Source organism: Vespula vulgaris, chromosome 7, assembly GCF_905475345.1.
Source record: "Vespula vulgaris chromosome 7, iyVesVulg1.1, whole genome shotgun sequence".
Taxonomy (NCBI): Eukaryota; Metazoa; Arthropoda; class Insecta; order Hymenoptera; family Vespidae; genus Vespula; species Vespula vulgaris.
In genome coordinates this window covers 4,806,853-4,827,182 of record NC_066592.1, presented here as the reverse complement: position 1 = coordinate 4,827,182, position 20,330 = coordinate 4,806,853, and the positions used below count along the sequence as shown (strand labels likewise).

General features: G+C 30.0%; 3 protein-coding genes across 6 annotated transcripts in view; 1 reads left to right on the top strand and 2 right to left on the bottom strand.

The window, feature by feature from the left end:
• Positions 1-12,537, bottom strand: part of LOC127065363 (uncharacterized) — a 51,093-nt gene extending 38,556 nt beyond the window's left edge. For 2 of the 4 annotated variants that reach the window (XM_050997561.1, XM_050997557.1), the window contains exon 1: positions 1,177-1,509. The gene's annotated coding sequence lies outside the window, so the exon portion shown is untranslated. Of the gene's footprint in view, positions 1-1,176; positions 1,510-12,106 lie in introns of those variants that run through there. The other 2 variants (XM_050997558.1, XM_050997563.1) reach the window with 2 other exon arrangements.
• A 1,704-nt stretch (positions 12,538-14,241) lies between these two features.
• LOC127065268 (proline-, glutamic acid- and leucine-rich protein 1-like) lies at positions 14,242-17,452 on the top strand. Its single transcript, XM_050997362.1, has 8 exons — positions 14,242-14,626; positions 14,731-15,129; positions 15,197-15,543; positions 15,613-15,792; positions 15,867-16,131; positions 16,234-16,437; positions 16,525-16,817; positions 16,899-17,452. Exons 1-8 carry the CDS (start codon positions 14,513-14,515, stop codon positions 17,434-17,436), a joined length of 2,340 nt encoding a protein of 779 aa, XP_050853319.1. The 5' UTR covers positions 14,242-14,512; the 3' UTR covers positions 17,437-17,452.
• LOC127065270 (esterase E4-like) lies at positions 17,428-20,231 on the bottom strand. Its single transcript, XM_050997364.1, has 7 exons — positions 19,942-20,231; positions 19,324-19,609; positions 19,054-19,239; positions 18,711-18,987; positions 18,160-18,632; positions 17,815-18,088; positions 17,428-17,733 (listed from the first exon to the last, which is right to left on the bottom strand). Exons 1-7 carry the CDS (start codon positions 20,191-20,193, stop codon positions 17,553-17,555), a joined length of 1,929 nt encoding a protein of 642 aa, XP_050853321.1. The 5' UTR covers positions 20,194-20,231; the 3' UTR covers positions 17,428-17,552.
• Positions 20,232-20,330: the final 99 nt, after the last annotated feature.

The window sequence follows — 20,330 nt, the reverse complement described above, 5'->3', positions numbered from 1 at the left end:
TCCTACCATCTAAACTTGACGCATCATCGTACGGTATCACACGTATTTCTAATTCTAACTCTAATTTCAATTTTAAATCTGATATTCTATAATATTATACACCTATATATACATATATAATTATTCACAGAAAATTGGCATAAGTTGATCGAATTTGTTTGTTTATTTATTTTTTCATGTATACGTTCGTTTCTAATGTCCCACAACGAATACTTCGTTCGCTTCCTCGAAAATTTACAAAAATTTACTCGCGAATATAGCTTCGAATTATATAGAATATTTCTTTAAAAAAAAGTCGAGAGAAAGAGAGAGTATTTGTTCTGAAAATTTCGTGATATAAGATATTTCTTGAAATTTCATTGTTACGGTAAATGGTATACAAAATAAACATTGATTTCCGAATATCTTAATGTAATATTTCATAACGACGGCGTGATTAAATTAGGCGTTTATAGCTACATACGTGCTTGTAAAAGAGAAATTAAAGGAAGTTCTCTCATGGAAAAGGAATGAATCAACAAACGGGAATACCGTTTCCCGTAGAAAAGTCAACATCCGATTTGTGCTCGAGAGAGTTTATTGCGTTCAACTACGTTTCTGTTCGTTCCGGTAAATCAATAATTTAACGATATTATAAACGGTAATAACAAAAAAATAAAAATAAAAACAAAAGTAAAAAAAACAACGAGTAACTCTCTGGAACGTGTTTGAAAACAGGGAAGGCGATGAAGTCCCGCGATGAAGGTGTCATTTCAGCAGCAGGAAGGAGATAATAAAACGTTACGTCATATCGTCTCTATTAAATTCGATCGATGGATGGTCTTGGGGAAAACGCACAGCTTCCTTTTCGATAATAATTTTACCCTCTTTTATCTTTAACGTGGAATCATTGATTTTTCTCGTGATACATGGTAGAAACGCAATTCGAGCTTAACGATCATCGTTCTTAACTTAATATAACATAAGAGGATAATAAATATGACGCAAGAGAAGAGAAAAAAAAAAGATTACAATTTGCGATGAGCATCGTTGAAAATATAACACTCGCTGTTTCACTCGCGTAGTAAAAAAAAAAAAGAACGGCTTATCAATCGTATAATGTAATACGCTATTTTGTAATTTAATAAAGATACGAATTAAAAGGAAACAAAAAAAATGCAAAGTAATTTTCTTTACCTGTATCTCCTGGGTGAGTTTGACAGATGACCAGCCAGCCATTCGCATTGATCGAACGCTTGAAAGAACGTTCGATTATGGACGATGGAGATTTCTCTTGACGATTGACGATTGTCTATTCCTTTGTCGTGTGATATTATACAATGGACGAAGAAAAACACGTAGTAAAGCTTGACGCGTAAAGCTAATGTCCTCGGTGATTTGAAAAACAACGAAGAATGAAAGCTCCTCTGAACAAAACACGTCCTACTTACTCTACGGTCGTGCGCTGACTGACGAGCCTACTCGTCGGCTCTGCCAGGGTAGTGGTGAGCGAGAAAAGGAGTGGGGGGTGACTCGTCGTCTGACTACAGACGGCGCCTAACTACTCGAAACTTGATTGGTCGATGCGCTCGACGCCGGTTCGACACCCGCTGCTAGCTACTTTACACGCTCCCTACATCACAGTTTCTCTTCACCTAATTGTAAGATACGTTTATTTCTCTCTCTCTCTCTCTCTCTCTCTCTCTCTCTCTTTCTCTCTCTCTCTCTCTCTCTCTCTTTCTCTTTCTCTTCTCTCTCTCTTTCACTCCCTTTCTGTCTCTCTCTTTTTCTACAATATATATATAAGTACAAGTACGAAATAAGAAAATAATGATAAATATAAAAATAATACGATCTTATAATTTCTTGAAATCATTATAAAAACTATTGATAAAAATATGAATCAGAAACTTCGTGTAATGTTTATTACTAGTAATCGGTTAATACGTTCGTTAATATATAAAAACTGTGGTACTAGAGATAAATATTGAAAAAAGATAGAGAGTAAAATCTTTCTTGTTGTAATAATGACGTTGCATGACAATTGTAATAGTAAAAAAGTGTTGTGTACTGTACTGTACAATGACTTCTTTGCAATGATATTATCTGATTTTACTCCGATTTTTTCTGAAGTATGTATGACTTTTTTAAAACAGTAATTATAAGTTAAATATGATAAGGGTACAATCCATTAAAGTAAAAAAAAAATGACATTGAATTATCCTGTAAAAAAATAAAAAAAAAAGAAGAAAAGAAATAAAGAAGAAAAAAGAAAAAGATAATGAAAGATAATGGACGAAGTTCATGCAAAAATCTATACGTTAATATCAGAAGCAATTATAGAGACAGGATCTTTCTATAAGGATAATCATTGTCGTTTTGTTGATGATAAAACGTTTAAAAAAAATGACAAGATAAATGAGAAATTTGGTTACCTTTGAACCACGTAAAAAATCTTGTGTGGAATTAGAAAAGACGTTCACAAAAAGGTAACGAGAAAGAATTCAAGTATCTAATACGTTCGTGTATGAATGTTAGTGCTGGATTATGTAACAACAAACTACGTTGTAAAGGAGAGTGGTGGTAATGTTTACAGGAATGCATCATACCGAGAAAACGTAATAATGTACAAAAAAAATTATGTTACATCTTGACGTAATTACTCATTTTAACACATTCCTTTTCGCGGATTAGACGTCGTATCTTTTTACAATCACAGCCGCTTAATGTTTCAGAGATTAACATTGTTTAAACGACTACTAACTTTCTTCCTAATAATTTGCATAATTTTCTTTTTTTGTTTAATATTATAATGTATGTACTACAAAATGTTGTCCGTAATTTGATTTTTTTTTCTTTTTTTTTTTTCAAATAAGTATTAAACGAACGTATAATAATGCCATCAGAATTACCACACGTATACGTGTTTTCATGATATTATTATTACGCGATATTATAGTTATATCAGGGCTCAATTTTACGGTAGATAAATTCGTTTCTTATCTCTATTCTTTCATGTATCTTTATGATTTACTTACTTATTACATACATTTACATGCATTCGATTTTTATTCAAAATTTATATAGGGTCAAAAAATTTTTTTTTTAACTAAAAAAATAAATATTCTTTCTTTTTTTAGACAAATTGAAACAATAACATTAATGAGATCAAATATCAAAGTTTTATCTCAAAAGCACAAACGTTTGATATGGAAACTGTTTGATAAGTTTCCTGGTTGCTAGATTGATTGTAGAAGGTCCATCCAATAACTAACCAAGATCACCGAACATTACACTTCGTGACAACTTCCTTTAGGGCTTCATTAATGATCTTGTATACGAGACTAGAATCTTCAATCTCGATGAACATAAGGCGAGAATTCACACTGCAATTCTAGCAATTGATGCAGACATGATTTACCGTTCACGACTAGAGCTGAATTATTGTCTGAACGTAAACAACAAAAGGCTCTCATATCAAACGTTCGTGACTTTAAGGTAAAACTTTAACATTTTTTCTGTGAAATGTCATTAATGTCATTGTTTTAAACTGACCAATAAAGATTTTACAACATCATAAAATTGTACATAATCACGCTGTATATCTAAATAATATATCGTTGATTACATCAAAGAGGAAATGATTCCAGATTTTTATTTCTTTAAGATTTTTCAAAGAAAAAAAGACACGTTTGATCTTTGACGAGTTCTCTAATGTGCTACACAATCTAAAAGATCACTTTTTTTTCTTCGTAATTACATCGAAGATTACAGTCGAAACGATCGTTTAATGCATTCGTGCCTATGCATGTCGACAACGTTTGCAGGAGCCTAGCGCTAATACAGGCATTATTGCAAAATCTCGAAATCGCGTGATACGCACTCGAAGTGCACTCGGTTGCGCTTGAAATATCACGGGATGGTGAATATTGCATGCAGGAAGGATAACGTTGCGCGCGTACCTTGAATGTTAAATTAGAAAATATTCGTTTTCTCCATTTTGTAAAGTAGCGCTCTTATCCGATTTCTTGATTTTGTGAAACTCGTAAAAGAATTGTAAAAAATTTTAACCATCAAAATCTAACAATCATTTTCTAATTTACAATTACATGTAACAAACTTTATACGTATACAAGAGGAATTATATGACATAATGATGATACTAACAAATAGAAACAAACATATTCCAACAATTAATTATGTCTTCTATCGATATTCACATATATATACACGAGACTGTATAATCGAGGAAGAAATTTTATCTACGAATGTTCTATTCTCTTATCTCATCGCTTTTGTAAACATCCTGAAAATTTTTTTATTCTAGTTTTATCGGTAATTTTAATCATTAATAAAAATTCTTTCTTTCTTCATACTTTGCGTTTCTTTTTACTATGTCTAACGAATTACTTTCTACCTTCTATATTTTAATTTTGATATTTTCTATAATGAATAAAATTTGAACGGTCTGCCTTCTTAAAAATTTTAATTTATCTATAAATCTATTAATCGGCATATAAAATATCGGCATATAAAATACATATTAAGTTACATGAATAAATTATACGGATATGATAAATATATATCTAACATTATACATTCTTTTTTAACTTTAGAAATCAACGATTAGCATGTAACAGAAAAAAGACGGAAGAAAAAGAAATAGGAATAAGACACTCCCTGTGGTTGTGGTTAAAAAAGAGAAATAAAAAGGAAAAAAGAAAAAAAAAAGAAGAGAAAAAAGATACGAATATATTCGTAACTAGGAACGTGCAACGACTCAGCCACGATCTATTCCTCTTCCAAGCGCAACTCGTATATTTTCCTGCACGTATCTCTTTGACCATGACAGTGTATCCTCTCTCTCTCTCCTATCTCTATCTTTCTCTATCTCTCTCCCTGTGTCTCTCTGACTCTCTCTCTCTCTCTCTCTCGCTCTCTCCTTCTAACTCTCTCTCACCATCTCTATCTCTTTTTCTTTTGAGAACGACAGAGAGAGCATGAAACAGTTAGCGACGGCAGTCCCCAGTGCTCGCTCGGCATAATTCTCCGTTTCAAATGGCGTCGGCTTTAATCGAGCGCCGTGTAATTTACGATTTTCTCTGCATATAGTTTCTAGTCGCCCTGTATGACTCGTCCTTCATCGGTCACGGGTCGTCGTTGTAAAGTCATATACATATATGTGTACGCATACACTCTTGCGAGCCAACCGATGTCTCATCGAATTCAGTGATCGTCACATAACTAGGATTAGGTGAATGATCTCGACCTTGCCAACGTTGTATTTACATTATTTATACCAAACAATAATATTTCTGATTATATAAGTATATCGTTTTTAATAATAATATGAGTAATATTTTTTCTATCACCAATAAGGTCATTACGTTTAAAGGTTTTAACCTTCAGGATACAACAACTATTTCATCGACTAAGTTTTCTTAATTTTATTTCCTGATTTTTTACACTTGGAATTATGTAATTATCGTTTTATTTTAATTCCTTTAATCGTTTATTTCGATAAATTGAGCTTTTTTTTTAGAGTCTAAGTTTTTGTTTATAAAGTTTGAGATTATTCTAATTGAAAAGAGACAAACTTTTCGTCAAATATTGCCACAGAGATTATCAAACTTTAATCGTATGAATAATTTATCGGAAGTTTCCAGATTGTTTCAAACTTTAGAATAGGATTGTATAATTAACAGAAAGTATACTTGACGTATATAGTTATCTATCATAAACGTTTCCTCTGCCGTTGTTATTATCTCATCGCACCTAATTGTAAATTAATAATATAATATGCATATAGTGTGTGTGCCTTATGAATCATTTGAAATTGGAAAGGTGAAATATGCAGCTGTATAAAACAAGAGATAACAAAAGGACGAAATCCTCTGTCTATGTGTATGTATGCATGTGTGTGCTGTGCAAGCAAGTCTAATCAAATTGACCCGTGGCGGTGATTAAACAAATTGAAAGGTCTCGGAAATGTCAGAGCAAGACCTTACACTGTCCACTGAAAGTAATGAGGACTTTGTATCCTCAAGAATTAGAATATTCCAAGTAGTTGATAACACTACTCGCGTGTATCGAAATTTTTAAATATAAAAATTTATCGAATTTCTTATAAGGTTTCTGAATAATAACATGAGATATTGTAAACTAGTTATGATAATATTATTGTGAATCATTTGCATAATGATTTTCCTAAACGAGATATATACTACAGTTATTATTATACAAAGAAAAAATTATTGATAGAAATTAATTCATGAGATTTTTCGAAAATTGACAAATTATGTTTGTATATTTAAATTATACGAATAAACAATAATATGTATATGTATGTATACACACACACACACACACACACACACACACACACACAGAGAGAGAAAGTTTCGCTTAAAATGAGCCACCTAAATATCTTTATATATGTATAAATATATATATATATATATATATATATATATAAAATGATTAGAATTACAAACAACTCAGATGTATTTATATCGCTTCCACTTATTTTGAACTACCCTGCATAATAGTAAGTTGTGACAAGGTATTCGAGGCCTTTTCGTGACTTCTGGCAATCTTCTGAGTTCAAGAGAGACCTCGAGAGAATTTTTAGACAAACGTTTTCAAAGGATAATATCTTTGAATGAAGAACACCAAACGTTCGTGTCTAATATATGTATTCCCCCACCCTCTCCCACTTATAGGATGCATAATATTAACATTTTTCGTCGCATAGCTGTTTTTAAGTTACGCATATTTAAGTTAATACTTCTCACTTTGGTCTTTCGACTAAATGTACTGTAACGATCATTGGATATGTAAATAACGATGATAACATGTTCCAAGTTTATAACTGTGCACAGAGCTATCCTGATTTTTTAAAGATTACACTACTAACGTCATGCATCTCATTGGCTAAATATAATTTAGATAAATTCGATATCGACGTATAATAATCATTATTTTATTATTATTATCTAATAATTAATATTAATAATGCTACATCAGCTTCATTAAACTTCAAAAAATTGCGATTGTAACTTCGTTGATGATGTATAAATTCTACAAAAAATGTAAAAAAAATTTTACAATACTTGATAATAAAATTCTAATCGACTAATTCCAAGTCGTAATTTTTTAAGCCGATAAAAATAAACTTTCGAACATTTATATGTCGTTCCTCTTTTTTTGCTCTCTCGGTATATATTAATACAGAGCGTCCTAAGAATTTGAAAGTATAGGATTTATGTCGATCTTTATGCATTCTATTTTTTTTTTGCGATTTTTATGCAACAAAACGGACTTAATAAAACGCCTTATAGAATTTTTAATGAAAAAATTTCTCTTTGTGTTGGTCTTATTTTCATTAAGTTTAATTCGTTAATTAAAGAACTCGCTGTCCGTTTTTATATACATTTTTATATACATATCTACATGTAATAGTGAAGATAATACAGAATTAAAGTAGAAAGGAGAAAGCTCCTACTGTAAAAGTAGTAATTATCGAAGTACGTCGTAAAAATATAACGACACATCACTTCCGTTGGTCGATTATCAACATTCTATTAATTGCCATTCGTACACTGGAATGATAAAGAAAATTACCTGATAATAACGACAATATCTGACCGATAAACGAAGTTTATTGTGCGAATGTTGGGAATAATGAAATAATTATTTTATATACATCTTATGTATATAAAGAATAATGATTGTTACATATTATAATGACATAAATTATATAATTCCTGTTCTTTACGCAAGTCGTATTTTATGTTTCTTATGTAATAAAATATATTTCTTATATAATTACACAGTAATATTTTATATATAGATGCATACATACATACATATATACATGAAATGTACGGACATAGAATTTTGTTCTAGCCCAAGTCGTATTTTATTTTGACATGTTATCTAGTCTTAATGCCTGTGATTTAGTTAAACCATTTAGCCTTATAATAACACAGATAATAATTATGAGATAGATAATAAATACTCTGCTATTTGAAAGTTTTAAAATCTGACATCTAGTGTTGTCATACTGCGCGTAGTCATCAAAATCCTGTGCATAGAGATTAACTGCAGGTTCGTGCAAATGGAAAAAAAAAAATTATAGGTAACGTTGGTAATAACAACCGAGAAAATCATCGTTTTATGGTGAAAGATTCATCAGGCTGTAAATAAGCCAACTAACGGAACAATCGTAGACTCGTAACATACAACTCATTGCGAAAGAGAACCCTATTTCAGGATAGCTCGATCGATCGTCGGAACCTAAAAAAGGAGTTTCACGGACACATAGAGTAAGTACTCAAGAAAATCTTTCACTCTCCTAATTTCCTAATCCTAATACTATGCTTCTATTTTTAGTATCTCGAACTATGGTAAAAAGACGATTATCTGGACTAATTAAGGAACACGATGATGTTACGCGTAATTAAATTTTGCGAGTAACATAATACTCTTATTTTTATATGAACAAATAATATTAATTTATTAGATAATAATATGTAGATACATACGTAATGTTTTATCTGGAAAAGATCCCTTTTTAAAAACAATAAGTCCTTTTTTTAATTGTCTTTGATCATTTTGTAAATTTTTCTTTTTTCAATTGTTTATGTTAATTGCAAAGTACTTCAACGTTGTTTATGCTAATAACAATTTACTTTCAATCAGTTTACAAATAAAAAAAAAGGAAGAAAAGTAAATATACGAAAATAACAAACGTTAAAAAAATAGATATTACTCTGTCATCCTTATAGATCATATAATTAAGATTAATAAACGAGATATTTTTGCATTATACCGTCCGTTCGATGCAAACGAATGACGACAACTCCTCGATGAGATGAATGTATGATGGAAGGTCAATGGAATGTCGATGCAGCGAAAGGTATTTTTATTTCGAAATTTTACAAGATTACGTATGCCATAAATATGTACGTAATATATATGTATACGTACATACGTGTGTATACGTATGTATGTACTCATAACACGTAGAAGTGAAAGCAGTGCAGCCAAGTGAAAGTCAAATTTACTACAACATCCTTCGTCTCTGAGATCTTGACGAACGTAGTTAATCAAGAAGAAAGAGAAAGAGAAAAGAGATTAATGACGACGATGATTCTCGAGAATTCTCTCATAAGATCGTATAACTTCTTTATCCACTTTATTATAGTCGTTAACTAACAATCATTTTGCCAACAATATTTTAACTACGAGCAAAGAAATGAAGTAAATATTTATTGTTTCTGATTTTTCTCTTTCTGCTTTTTTTTTAGTCGTTATTTGATAACGATAATATTTATATGAAGCTCTTATCTGATCTTGAAACTTTGCTGACCTTGTACGATGATTTCCGTACACATAAATTTACATAATGTTCATTTCGACTTACATAATATATTGTACGTTATTTTTATTTTTTTTTCTAATCTAACAACAAGAGCAAGAATTTGTATTCCACAAGTTTATATGATTGTAATAATTTTTTAATATATTAAAATTATATTTTGTGTATATATTTATATCCTATTATAACGTTCGTTTTTTTTTTTCTAAAAATGACAACTTTATCCTTATCATTAATTATACGATTTAAGGAATTTCTTAAAATTCGAAATGAATCAATTATATTCAGATAATATATTTTCAGCAAAAGATCTTATTGTTTTCGATCATAGAAACAATTAAGACAATTTACTCAAAAACATGTTAGATAGATTATGTTTTATCGATCTCGACGCAGTCGATTAACCAGATAACCCACACGTTGTCACGTTACGTATATCTAACAATAATAGCATTCGGTCGATTGCCCGAGAAATAAATTAATTGTTTTCTATTTCTCCGAGCTCGAACATGTTCTCTTTCGTTTTGTTTACAAGGAAAATAACATCTTCGAAAAGTTCACACATTGAATTTATATCGAAAGTCTAATCTCCTAGGATAATTTCACAGGATAAAAAATGAAATAAAATAAAATCAAACAAAATAAAATAAATAAATAAATAAAAACTAAAAAGGTATGTTAATCAACATGATTTCACTTTCACGATCAGGTTTGACTCAGTGATTTTAATTGATCGTTGGAAAAGTTTGCGAAAAACTTAAAGGGGACGTTAACTTGAAACGACCAAAAAAGGTCTGCAAGGCCTTATCGATAGTCGTAACGAACTGGTTCACAATTTTAATTGAAGCTGGTGAAAGGAAGTCGTGCGACTAAAAAAGAGATAGAAAATTATTTCGAGCGTGAATTTCTTTAAAGGAATTAGAATAAAACCGAGGAATAGTAAATAAATCTTAAACGAATCAATATGAAATTGCTATTGATCCGAAGAAGAAAAAATAAATAAATAAATGAATGAATGAATGAATAAATAAATAGATAAAATGAGCGTTCTCTTTGCCATTAAGAGAAGGCTTTTTAACGATAACCGGATATATGGGAAATACCTACATAAAACTGTATTAGGTATAGGTAATTATATTTTCTACTAGGATATTAAAATTGAAGTGCATACTTTTTAATAAGTATAGATTTTCTGGATTCGTTCGATAGCAACGCAATAACGATAATCAGTATTTGAAGAAAATTATACAGGACAAAGTGAACATTATAGTTTCTATTCTATGTAAATATAACGATGAGATACCTAATATGGAGAATATTATATCGTTGTATACATAATATAATTATAATAAAATTGTTACGAGAGAATGTATTGTTTTTTACTGAGGGTAATAAAACGGCGAATGAAAATATATTAATATTCATTCAATGAAATAGTTCGACTAGTTAAAATACTTCAATTTTGTTTCGTAATGCATTTGTGCTTATATATTTAATTAAAGGATTGTCAATGATACGTAATTTGGTTATTTGGAGCTATCGTAGGAATGTACTTTCATTTGTGTATCAATGTGTTGTGTCGATAATTATTACAGTTCGTTCGTAAAAAAATTTCAGTGCTAAAGCGTATATACTTTTTCATGTTTTTACTATGAAAAATTTATGAATTCATTGATAACAATATTACTCATATGATACTGCATATAAATATATATGATATATTGTACGTGCAAAATATAAATATATATATATATATATATATATATATATATATATAAATATACACATATATTTTAACTTGTACGCATTGTACAATACATATTAAAAATCTATGAAATAGTTTTGTTATTAATAATACTTTTAAATCCTTCCATATACTTGTTATCACTCGCATGAAACAACATATAATATATGTATATATGCGTAATATACCGTTCGTCGCGTACGAATGCAAATAATAATAATAATAATAATATATATATAATATATATATTAACATACATATATATTAGATGCATATATTAAAAATCTATCAATTTATTATAGAAATCGTTTCACTATCAATAAACAAATCCTTTCTATACGAATGTAATTTTGAAAATGTAAATATAACCTTTAAATATAAGACAAAATTGTAAGAAAGGAAAAACTAAGATTTTCATACGTATAACAAATGTATCTGATATCTTACAATATTCCAACGATGTATCGTCAGAGAATGATAACTAAAAGAAACAATAACGACAATAATAAAAAAAAAAAAATAGAAAATCTAATAGGATTTGAAATCATAGCCGATCGGTTAAATGTAGAAAAGAAAAATGAGAAGAGAAGCGCGGGGTTAAGGCGCATTCCAAAGCAAGTCGCTGACGTCGCTGCGATCGCCAGAGGATCTCAGTGGAGCCCCACGGCTATACACGGGGTCCGCATTCCACCTGTCAGAAGGTGGGTTCCGCGCTCTCTTCTCCAACAATTAAAAAGATTTTCGTATGGCGGAAACGTTTAAAAATTATTCATCTTTCGTTTTTTACAATGAAAAAAAATAAAGAATAATAAAACAAACGAAGTAAAAACAAACACACACGTCATTTCGAACGTAACCATCCGAAAATCGAGCGTTCCAATATGGCAGGTGCGCCGTTCTCTTGTTTTTTCGATCTAGCGCGCGCATACATATATATATATACATATATATATATATACATATAAACACACACGTACATGCATACGCACGCATACACGTACCTGGAAATTCGAGGACCATTTCCTAATGTGACGATCGTCGTTAAAATTTACTCACTGCCTCTTCATTTGCAGATTAACTTCGACGTGATGCTATTAGGTTTAGACAGGATGAAAAATCCTTTTCTTGCTTCTCCCTCTCTCTCTCTCTCTCTTTCTCTCTCCCTCTCGTTATCTGTTTATCTCTTTCGAATTCGATACCACGCGCGAACTAGACTAATGTAAGATTATTTCGTTGGATCACTCGCGTGGCACGATCATATTTCTATCGTTTTCTTCGACCGTTCGGAAGTTAACGACACAGAACGTAATACCGTACAAGAACTTAAGAAGTTACGAAGGATATCGTAACTTAACGCGTCTTGAAAACAAGCGACGAAACGATTCGAACGGCGTTCGCCACGGCAACATAACTGGACACCGGTTGGTAGGGGAACTGAACCGAGAAGGAACCAGTGTTAGAAGGGGATGCCGCTAGGAGGGGGTATGAGCGGAAGAACGCGAAAGGTGGTGAAGGGGAGGGGGGAGGTAGAGAGGGAGAAAGAGCCAACGGACCAGGAAGGAGGATGGCCGATAGGCGTCAACTTCCAGCATGTGTATATATATGTGTATATATATATATATATATATATATATATATATATATATATATACAGATATTAAATATACATACTTCCAATACCATGCATATTGTATATACGGTTCTGACTTATATGGACATTCGAGCATAATTGAAATATCCTCATTGCTCCCCTTTCGCTACCTATAATATATATATATATATATACACACACGCACATATATACTATACACATATATATGCCCTTTTTCATTTCAAAACGTTGTTTTCTCTCGTAAGATCACGTTTATTATCTATGTGTATATGTATGTACGAGTAAAGGATGTCCTTGGAAAAGATATTTGTTTTTAAGGAAAGAAATATATTATTCGAATCAAAACAATGCCAAAAATGTTTCGTCAATTTAGATTACGTATTGAAAACTTCTAAATAAAGTTATGATATCTATAGAAATTTGTTATACATAAGTAATACGATAATTTGATGAAATTATGGCGAAAGACGAATATTTTCCATCTCTACAGAAAATTTTATATCGGTGTATTAACCTATCTGTATTATACATAAGCGACGAATTAAATTTATAGTAGAAAATTATAAGTTCAAGTATTATTATCAGACATCGATAATTTTTAGGTAATTTATGTTTTCTCTAATTGATTACATTTATCTTGTCGACTAAGAAAATTTTTCTAACCTCGTAACGATAAGACTATCTCCTTCATTGAGAAAATCCCCTGGTATATGTACATATGTACTTGAGAACATTTTGTATGTGCTTAGGTTCTTTCTATACAGAGATAATTAATAAGTCGACGAAAGATAATTTACCAAAAGCGGATCAGTTAATAATGAATTTTAAAGTCGTCTCTTCAATGAGTAATTTGTGTTATCTTCGATGAGTCATGCAAACAAAGTCTTTGGTGTAATCTAGATCCCTTTTCAAATGTAATTGTGTAGGTAATGTAAGGCGTATATGTACAGCGAAAACAATAGAATGATAAACAATGGAACGAATCGAGTGTAAACAAAGAGAACGTCGAAAAATTACTATTATTTAACTTCGTTGTATTCGTCCTTGAGAGTCAAAGAAGTGTTTAAATGGTCATCATCGAGTGCACCATAAAATTACATAATAATTCCTTTTGGGATTGGGGTCAGTCGCATACTAAAGTCGTCGAGCTTATATGTACATTTATGTATTATGTGTGTGTATATGTATATGTGTTTCTCACCGTAGTATAGCTATTACGTATCACAATCATATAAAAGGAAAAGTATCTCTAATTACATATTAATTCATTATTTTTCAACTGTATCTAAGATATATATAGGACGATTATATTGGTGCATAATATTATTAGTAATATGTTAATTATTTTGATATAACCTTAAAAAATTGTATAGAAATTCGATAGAAATTGAATAAACAATGAATCAGAAATAAATTAAATTCCTTTATTATTACAATGGAAAATCGTAAATATAAGTAATGATAAAGAATTGACGATTTTGTTTCCTTATATAAACTTCAATTGTCGGCATGTGTATTCTAAATACTAATAAATTAATATATGTTGCCGTAGCGTACTTTGTTTCGCCCACGTGCAATCAATCGCACGTGGTTTATTACGTATATAATTATTGAAACGGATGTTCCGATTATACACATTAATTAATTTATTGTGCTATTTATGTTTTTAATTGTGTTTAATGCAACTTTATATTTTATTAATATTTCTTTTAATTCGTTTGTAAATAATTGTTTTTATAAGTGTGTAAGTTGTGTGAAGTAGTGCGATTTTCTGCGAAGAAAAATTTTATATAAAATGGCAAATTTTGTGGAGTTACTGAATTTTTTCGAACAAGATGATAAACAATATAATGCATTTTTGCAAGATTTATTAACATTTGACGATGATATACCGTTTAAAACAGAAGAGGTAAAAATTTGTCGACCTAACCTCTTTATTTTGTGTCTCTTTGGAATTCTCTAAAAATAATCTACGAATTGTTCTAATGACCTGTAAATATTTGTACTTTTTAGGTAAATACAGTAAATGATGCAATTATATCCACGATTAATATTCGATTAAATCAAGCTAATACTCGATATAATGGTTTGTCTCTTTTAAATGCATATTTACCAAAATGCTCGAAAGATACATTGTCAAAATATGGTATCTTATGGATAACAAAAGCTACTCAAGTAGTGGAAAATATTCATAGTAATCCTCAACATCTGACAATAGCTTGTAAAGTTATTGGAAATTTAGTTATACAATGCAAAGTTATTCCAGAATTACAAAAACAAATATCAATGCAAAATGTTAAACAGCTTTTAAATATTTTGGATAATTTAGAATCAGTAACAAACTATGGTGCTACGTATTATCTTCTTGCTACTTTATTATATCATTACCCTGAAGTTTGTGAGCGGTTTCAGGTATGTTCCTATTAAAAAAATTTTCAGATAATGTAGAATTTGTTTTAATCTTTTTTTGTTATTTCAGACATTGATTAGAAAGATGATATTTCTTCAAGTAGATGCTTCTCAAGCTAATTTAGCTGAAGCTGGAGCCAAATGTTTTGCTCTTTTAGTTAGAGCAACAGAGCGTAATTTTAAACCACCTCCGACAAAATTATTTTATACATGTTGGACATGTAATCAAGCATTAATTTGCAATAGTTTACACGATATAATGGATAGTCTTTTTTCTAATCTATTAGAAATTGAAAGTGTAGATATTTGGGATAAATTAGAATTATCAAGTATATCAGAAGAAAATATAGTAGAATATTATTCTAAACAAAAACAAAGGTTTACGAACTTATGTTTATACTTATCTACTATGTTACGGTAAGTATTTAATAATAAGAAAAAAGCATTTTTCTTTTTATGTTCTATTAAAAATATAATTTTTTACAGTGGATGCGAAGAGAAAAATTCTGTGTTACCTGATGATATTCTAAGAATATTATGTCGAGGTTTAGCTATTAAACCTATGAATTTGAAAAGACAAAATTCTTTTAAAGAACAGATATTATATCTTATTCTTCCCAAGTTACATATTAGTTTATTCAATGTTTTAAGTGCTCTTATAGAGGGGTAAATATATGATACTTATGACATTGTGTTGAATTAAATAGTAAAAAGTGAAAAACTAATATTTTTATTTCTAGATTTAAAAAAGAATTAATACCATTTGGTTCCATGATTTTACAATTATTTCATCAAACATTAAAATGGACAGAAACTGTGTTAGAAGATCAAAAAACAATTGCTAGCAGTAAACCATTTAAAAATATAAGATTATCTGTATACAAATGTCTCTCACTATGGTTAATAAGTAACAATTCATTATCAGGCTTTGAAACAATCATGGATGAATGTCTTTCTTCTATACTTAAAGACATAATTCCAGAAAGAGATCGTGTACTTCTGAATGTAAATTGTTTTTTTTTTTTAAATTCATAAAAATTATTTTAAATTGTTAGGTGTAAGTTAGTAAATATAAATGTTTAATACAAATTTGAATATTTCATATAGATTCAAAGAACAACAAAACATTTATCAAAGAAAGCCTTGAAACGTCTTAGAGATAGTCAATATGAGAAAAGTTCAACTTTAAATAATACAGTTGCAACTAAAAAAAATCCATGTTTGGATGCGGATTTATGTATAGAGGCTCTTATAACTTTACAAAATATTTTATTTAGCAGCAGTACTTACTTGAAAGCAACACTTTACACAGTAAGATTAAGTAATAAGTATTACTGAATATTGTTATAAATGTTATAGTAACTGTTGTTTATAATTATGGTATTAACTCTATTTTAGAACATACAGAGTATTGTTATTCCACTTTTGTATGAATATTATCTTGGCTCACCTACAGAGACTTTCTATAAGGAAAAAACACAATGTCGTTTACAACTGTTAAAAATATTGAAAGATTTGCAATTAAATTCACATGGATCAACTGCATCTTCAACGCAATATGCAATACAAATTTTTGAAATGGCTCTTAATGATTCTAATTTACACATTGTTCAAGAAGCTCGATGTGCATTATCAGAATTAGAAAAAATTATACATCCTCTTGCACCAACTTTATGTTTGCCTAAAACTGAGTAATTTTAAGAAAAAATTTATATTTATTTGCTATATGACAATTACAGAAATTTTGTACAAACAATTTATTCATTTTTTAGGGAAATATCAAATGAACGTGATGAAATTTGTATTACTGAATCGAAGGAACAGAAAAGTATATCATATGAAGAATTTGCACCATCGAAGAAGCGATCAAAAATAATAGATATTGTTACACTAAATGCTAATGAGAAAGTGCATCTAAATTCAGGAAATAATGCTACAGCTGAAGTAGTAAAAAAATCAATAAGTATAGATTCTTCTAAATTGGAAGATAACTCTTTACAAAAAAGCAAAAGTATTGTAAATAAAGTACAATTTATAGAAGAAAGAAATATTGAAAGAAATGTTGAAGATGAATTGCATAATAGTTTACGAAAAGATCAAATGCTTGATGAAATAGAAGATAAACAATTAAAGAAAATGGAGATAAAATTAACAGAATTGAATGTTGAGGAAAATTCTAGGATAGATCATCCTACCAATCTTCAACAAGGAGATAATAATTTGGAAGGTTTGGAAGAGAAGGAGGATGTATTAATGGATGATGAAAAAGAAATGTTACTTTCTTTTCATGACCAACTAAAAGATAATTAAATACGGTTTTATAGAACTGTTTTTTAATTTTTATAAATAAACATTATTGTTTATATAATATTAATTTTTTATCATAATCATGTATCATACAATTGATCTATGACAAATTATCAGTATCACCCAAAACTTGGTTTAATGTTAGGAACAACATTGCCAATTTTTTCAACGGGTTTTTCTATTACATTTTTAGTACCTGTGCCAACATTATGTACTACTTGAGATGTAGATTTAAATAAACTACAAGTTGGTGATTGTAATCGTCCAGAGAGACCAGTCCATAAACCCATTTCGCAGTATCTAATAATGGTAGAAATAATAATTAACGAATTCAATTTTTGTAAATATTATTCTATTGATCGAATTCCAATGCAATCATACCTAAAATTTTCCATCATTTTTGGTACAGAACTAATACTAACGAAGGAATTGCTCTCAGAAAAATTTGGCACAATTTTCGGTAACCAAGTATTGTTTTCCGATTTGATTGATATATTCGGTTTACCAGTTCTTGCAAAATTTGAGATCATGTCTGTGAATATCTCTGTTACGTGTTCATCCATTTCATTTGTTTCATCTATGACATTCCGTAGTTTTTCACCGACTATATTGTTACGATCAAAAATGTATCCCAAGTCATCCCCATGATTTATACCTGTAAAGTTTATGTCCTATAGTCCATTAGTTTATTTCAATAATGTTTGTTATCATTACTTTAAATAGTACCTCTTAAACTTTGTTTTGCGTCGACAATAGGTAATCCTGCGAGAAAATCTTTACCGTAACATCGTTCGCCGTCATAATCGAAGCTATACAAAAATGCTTTGGCCTTTTTAGACCAATGTTTTACCGTAAGAAAAGCAGGCGCATTGAACAAAGAATCACCCATAACTTCTGCTATTTTTTTCATTTTGTCGACTTTATTATTTTGAAAAATATTTAAATACTTTTCAAAAGCTTCTGGAGCGAACATCGTCATATTTCCAACGTTTGGTACGGTTTTCTGTAGAGATGGAATTAAATCTTTAGATAAATAATTTGGAATTGTTCGTAATTTTTCTTCTAATTCGTTTCTATAATCGCCAGATATCGCTCCACCAATTTCATCCTTCACTATTCCTGTTAGCAAAGGAATATCCGGAAAATTGCCAAGCTTCAATGATTCTTCTGGTGTTTCAGTTATGAGATTTGGAAGCGATCTTTGCAAAAATATTAAGAATATAATTGTAATAAGTCTCTCTTTTTTTTTTATGGACTTTAAAATACAAAAAAATTACCTTTCATCATCACTGCCTTCGATAGCAGGACCGGTGGTTAACAAAGTGGATATACTTGATATGATACCTGGCACAGTTCGAATATATTCCAATTTAGAATCGACCTCTATTAATTTGTCAACCGATAATTCTCGAAGACATTGTACCATTTCTTTTGTATCACTCGTTGGACATCCATTGTTAATTGCAATATACTTAGCTGTATTTAACGGATCTTTATCGATCGCGAAATGCGATAAAATCGAACCGGACATAGCAATTACACCATTAAACATACCTACGAAACAAATTGCGTACATTCAAATTTCTATATTAGATAAAAAATATTTCGAAATATTTATACCTGATGATAATTTCGAGAGTGATAGGATAAGAGCCGAACTTGCACCGGTCCCATGGCCGAACGCTATAATTTTACGTGGATTTCCACCAAAAAATTCTATGTAATCTTTAATCCAATTAACAGCCAATATCATATCAAATAATCCATTATTTCCAGGCAAATCTTTCGTCCCGGTACTTAAAAATCCTGTAGTATAAAGATCAACAAATACGGTATACTCAAAATATAATTAATCTGGTTTACTATAAATTGATAATATATTTCGGTCACCTAAGGAACCTAATCTATACTGTATAGATACGACGATTATTTTTTTTTTAATAAGATGCTTCATTTCATATTGACATGCCGATCCTCTTCTAAAACCTCCTCCGTGTATCCAAATTAATACAGGATATCCTTCACTGGCATCCGGAAGTACTGGTGTAAAAATATTTAGAAATAAACAATCCTCCGAGCCAATAATTTTGTTTGATACATGGCCATTTATTTGAGGACAAGGAGAACCCCATGTCGTAGCATTTAAATCGCCCGCCAAATTAATAGCTTTGGGTCTCTAATAAAAAAAAGATATTTATATCATTATTTTAATTTTTTCTTCGATAACGTATATCATCTTTCGTAATTATAAATTTATTCTTTGAAATAATAAGAATAATAAATCTTTTCGCATCTGAAATTAATTTATATTTTATAATTTTTATTGATTAATCGCAATATTTTTGTTAGATTTTTTCTATGCGAAAAAAAATTTGACTTATTAGAGAATACGTTTATAAAAATGACCGAGTAGGTCAATGGAATTTCATTAACGCGTTAGCAACATGTGAATTTTATTATCATTGATTATATTGACCCATTGATTATAAAGACAATGACTTTACTTACTTGGAAACGATGTAGACCAATCGGCGGTTCAGCATATCTAATTCCTCGAAATGAATAATATCCACTATTCTGATCTCGTATGCCAAGTATACGTGCATCTCGTCCATTTTTATTAACAAATACAACAGGATCGTCTATCGGAGGTTGTGCTGCTGCATCACCACCGACGATTCTTTTTTGCCTTCGCAAACATTTCGATGACGTTATTAATAAACTCAAAATTACGAGGAGAACTGAAATACGTCCGTTCATTTTGAATACCCGAGTTTGAATAAATCGAATTCGATCTACTTCCGGTCGTAACTCTTCTATTGTGACGTATAAGTTTCATCACGTCGAATTAATAGATTAAATAAATATTATTTATTATAATATTTGTTAGAAATAAA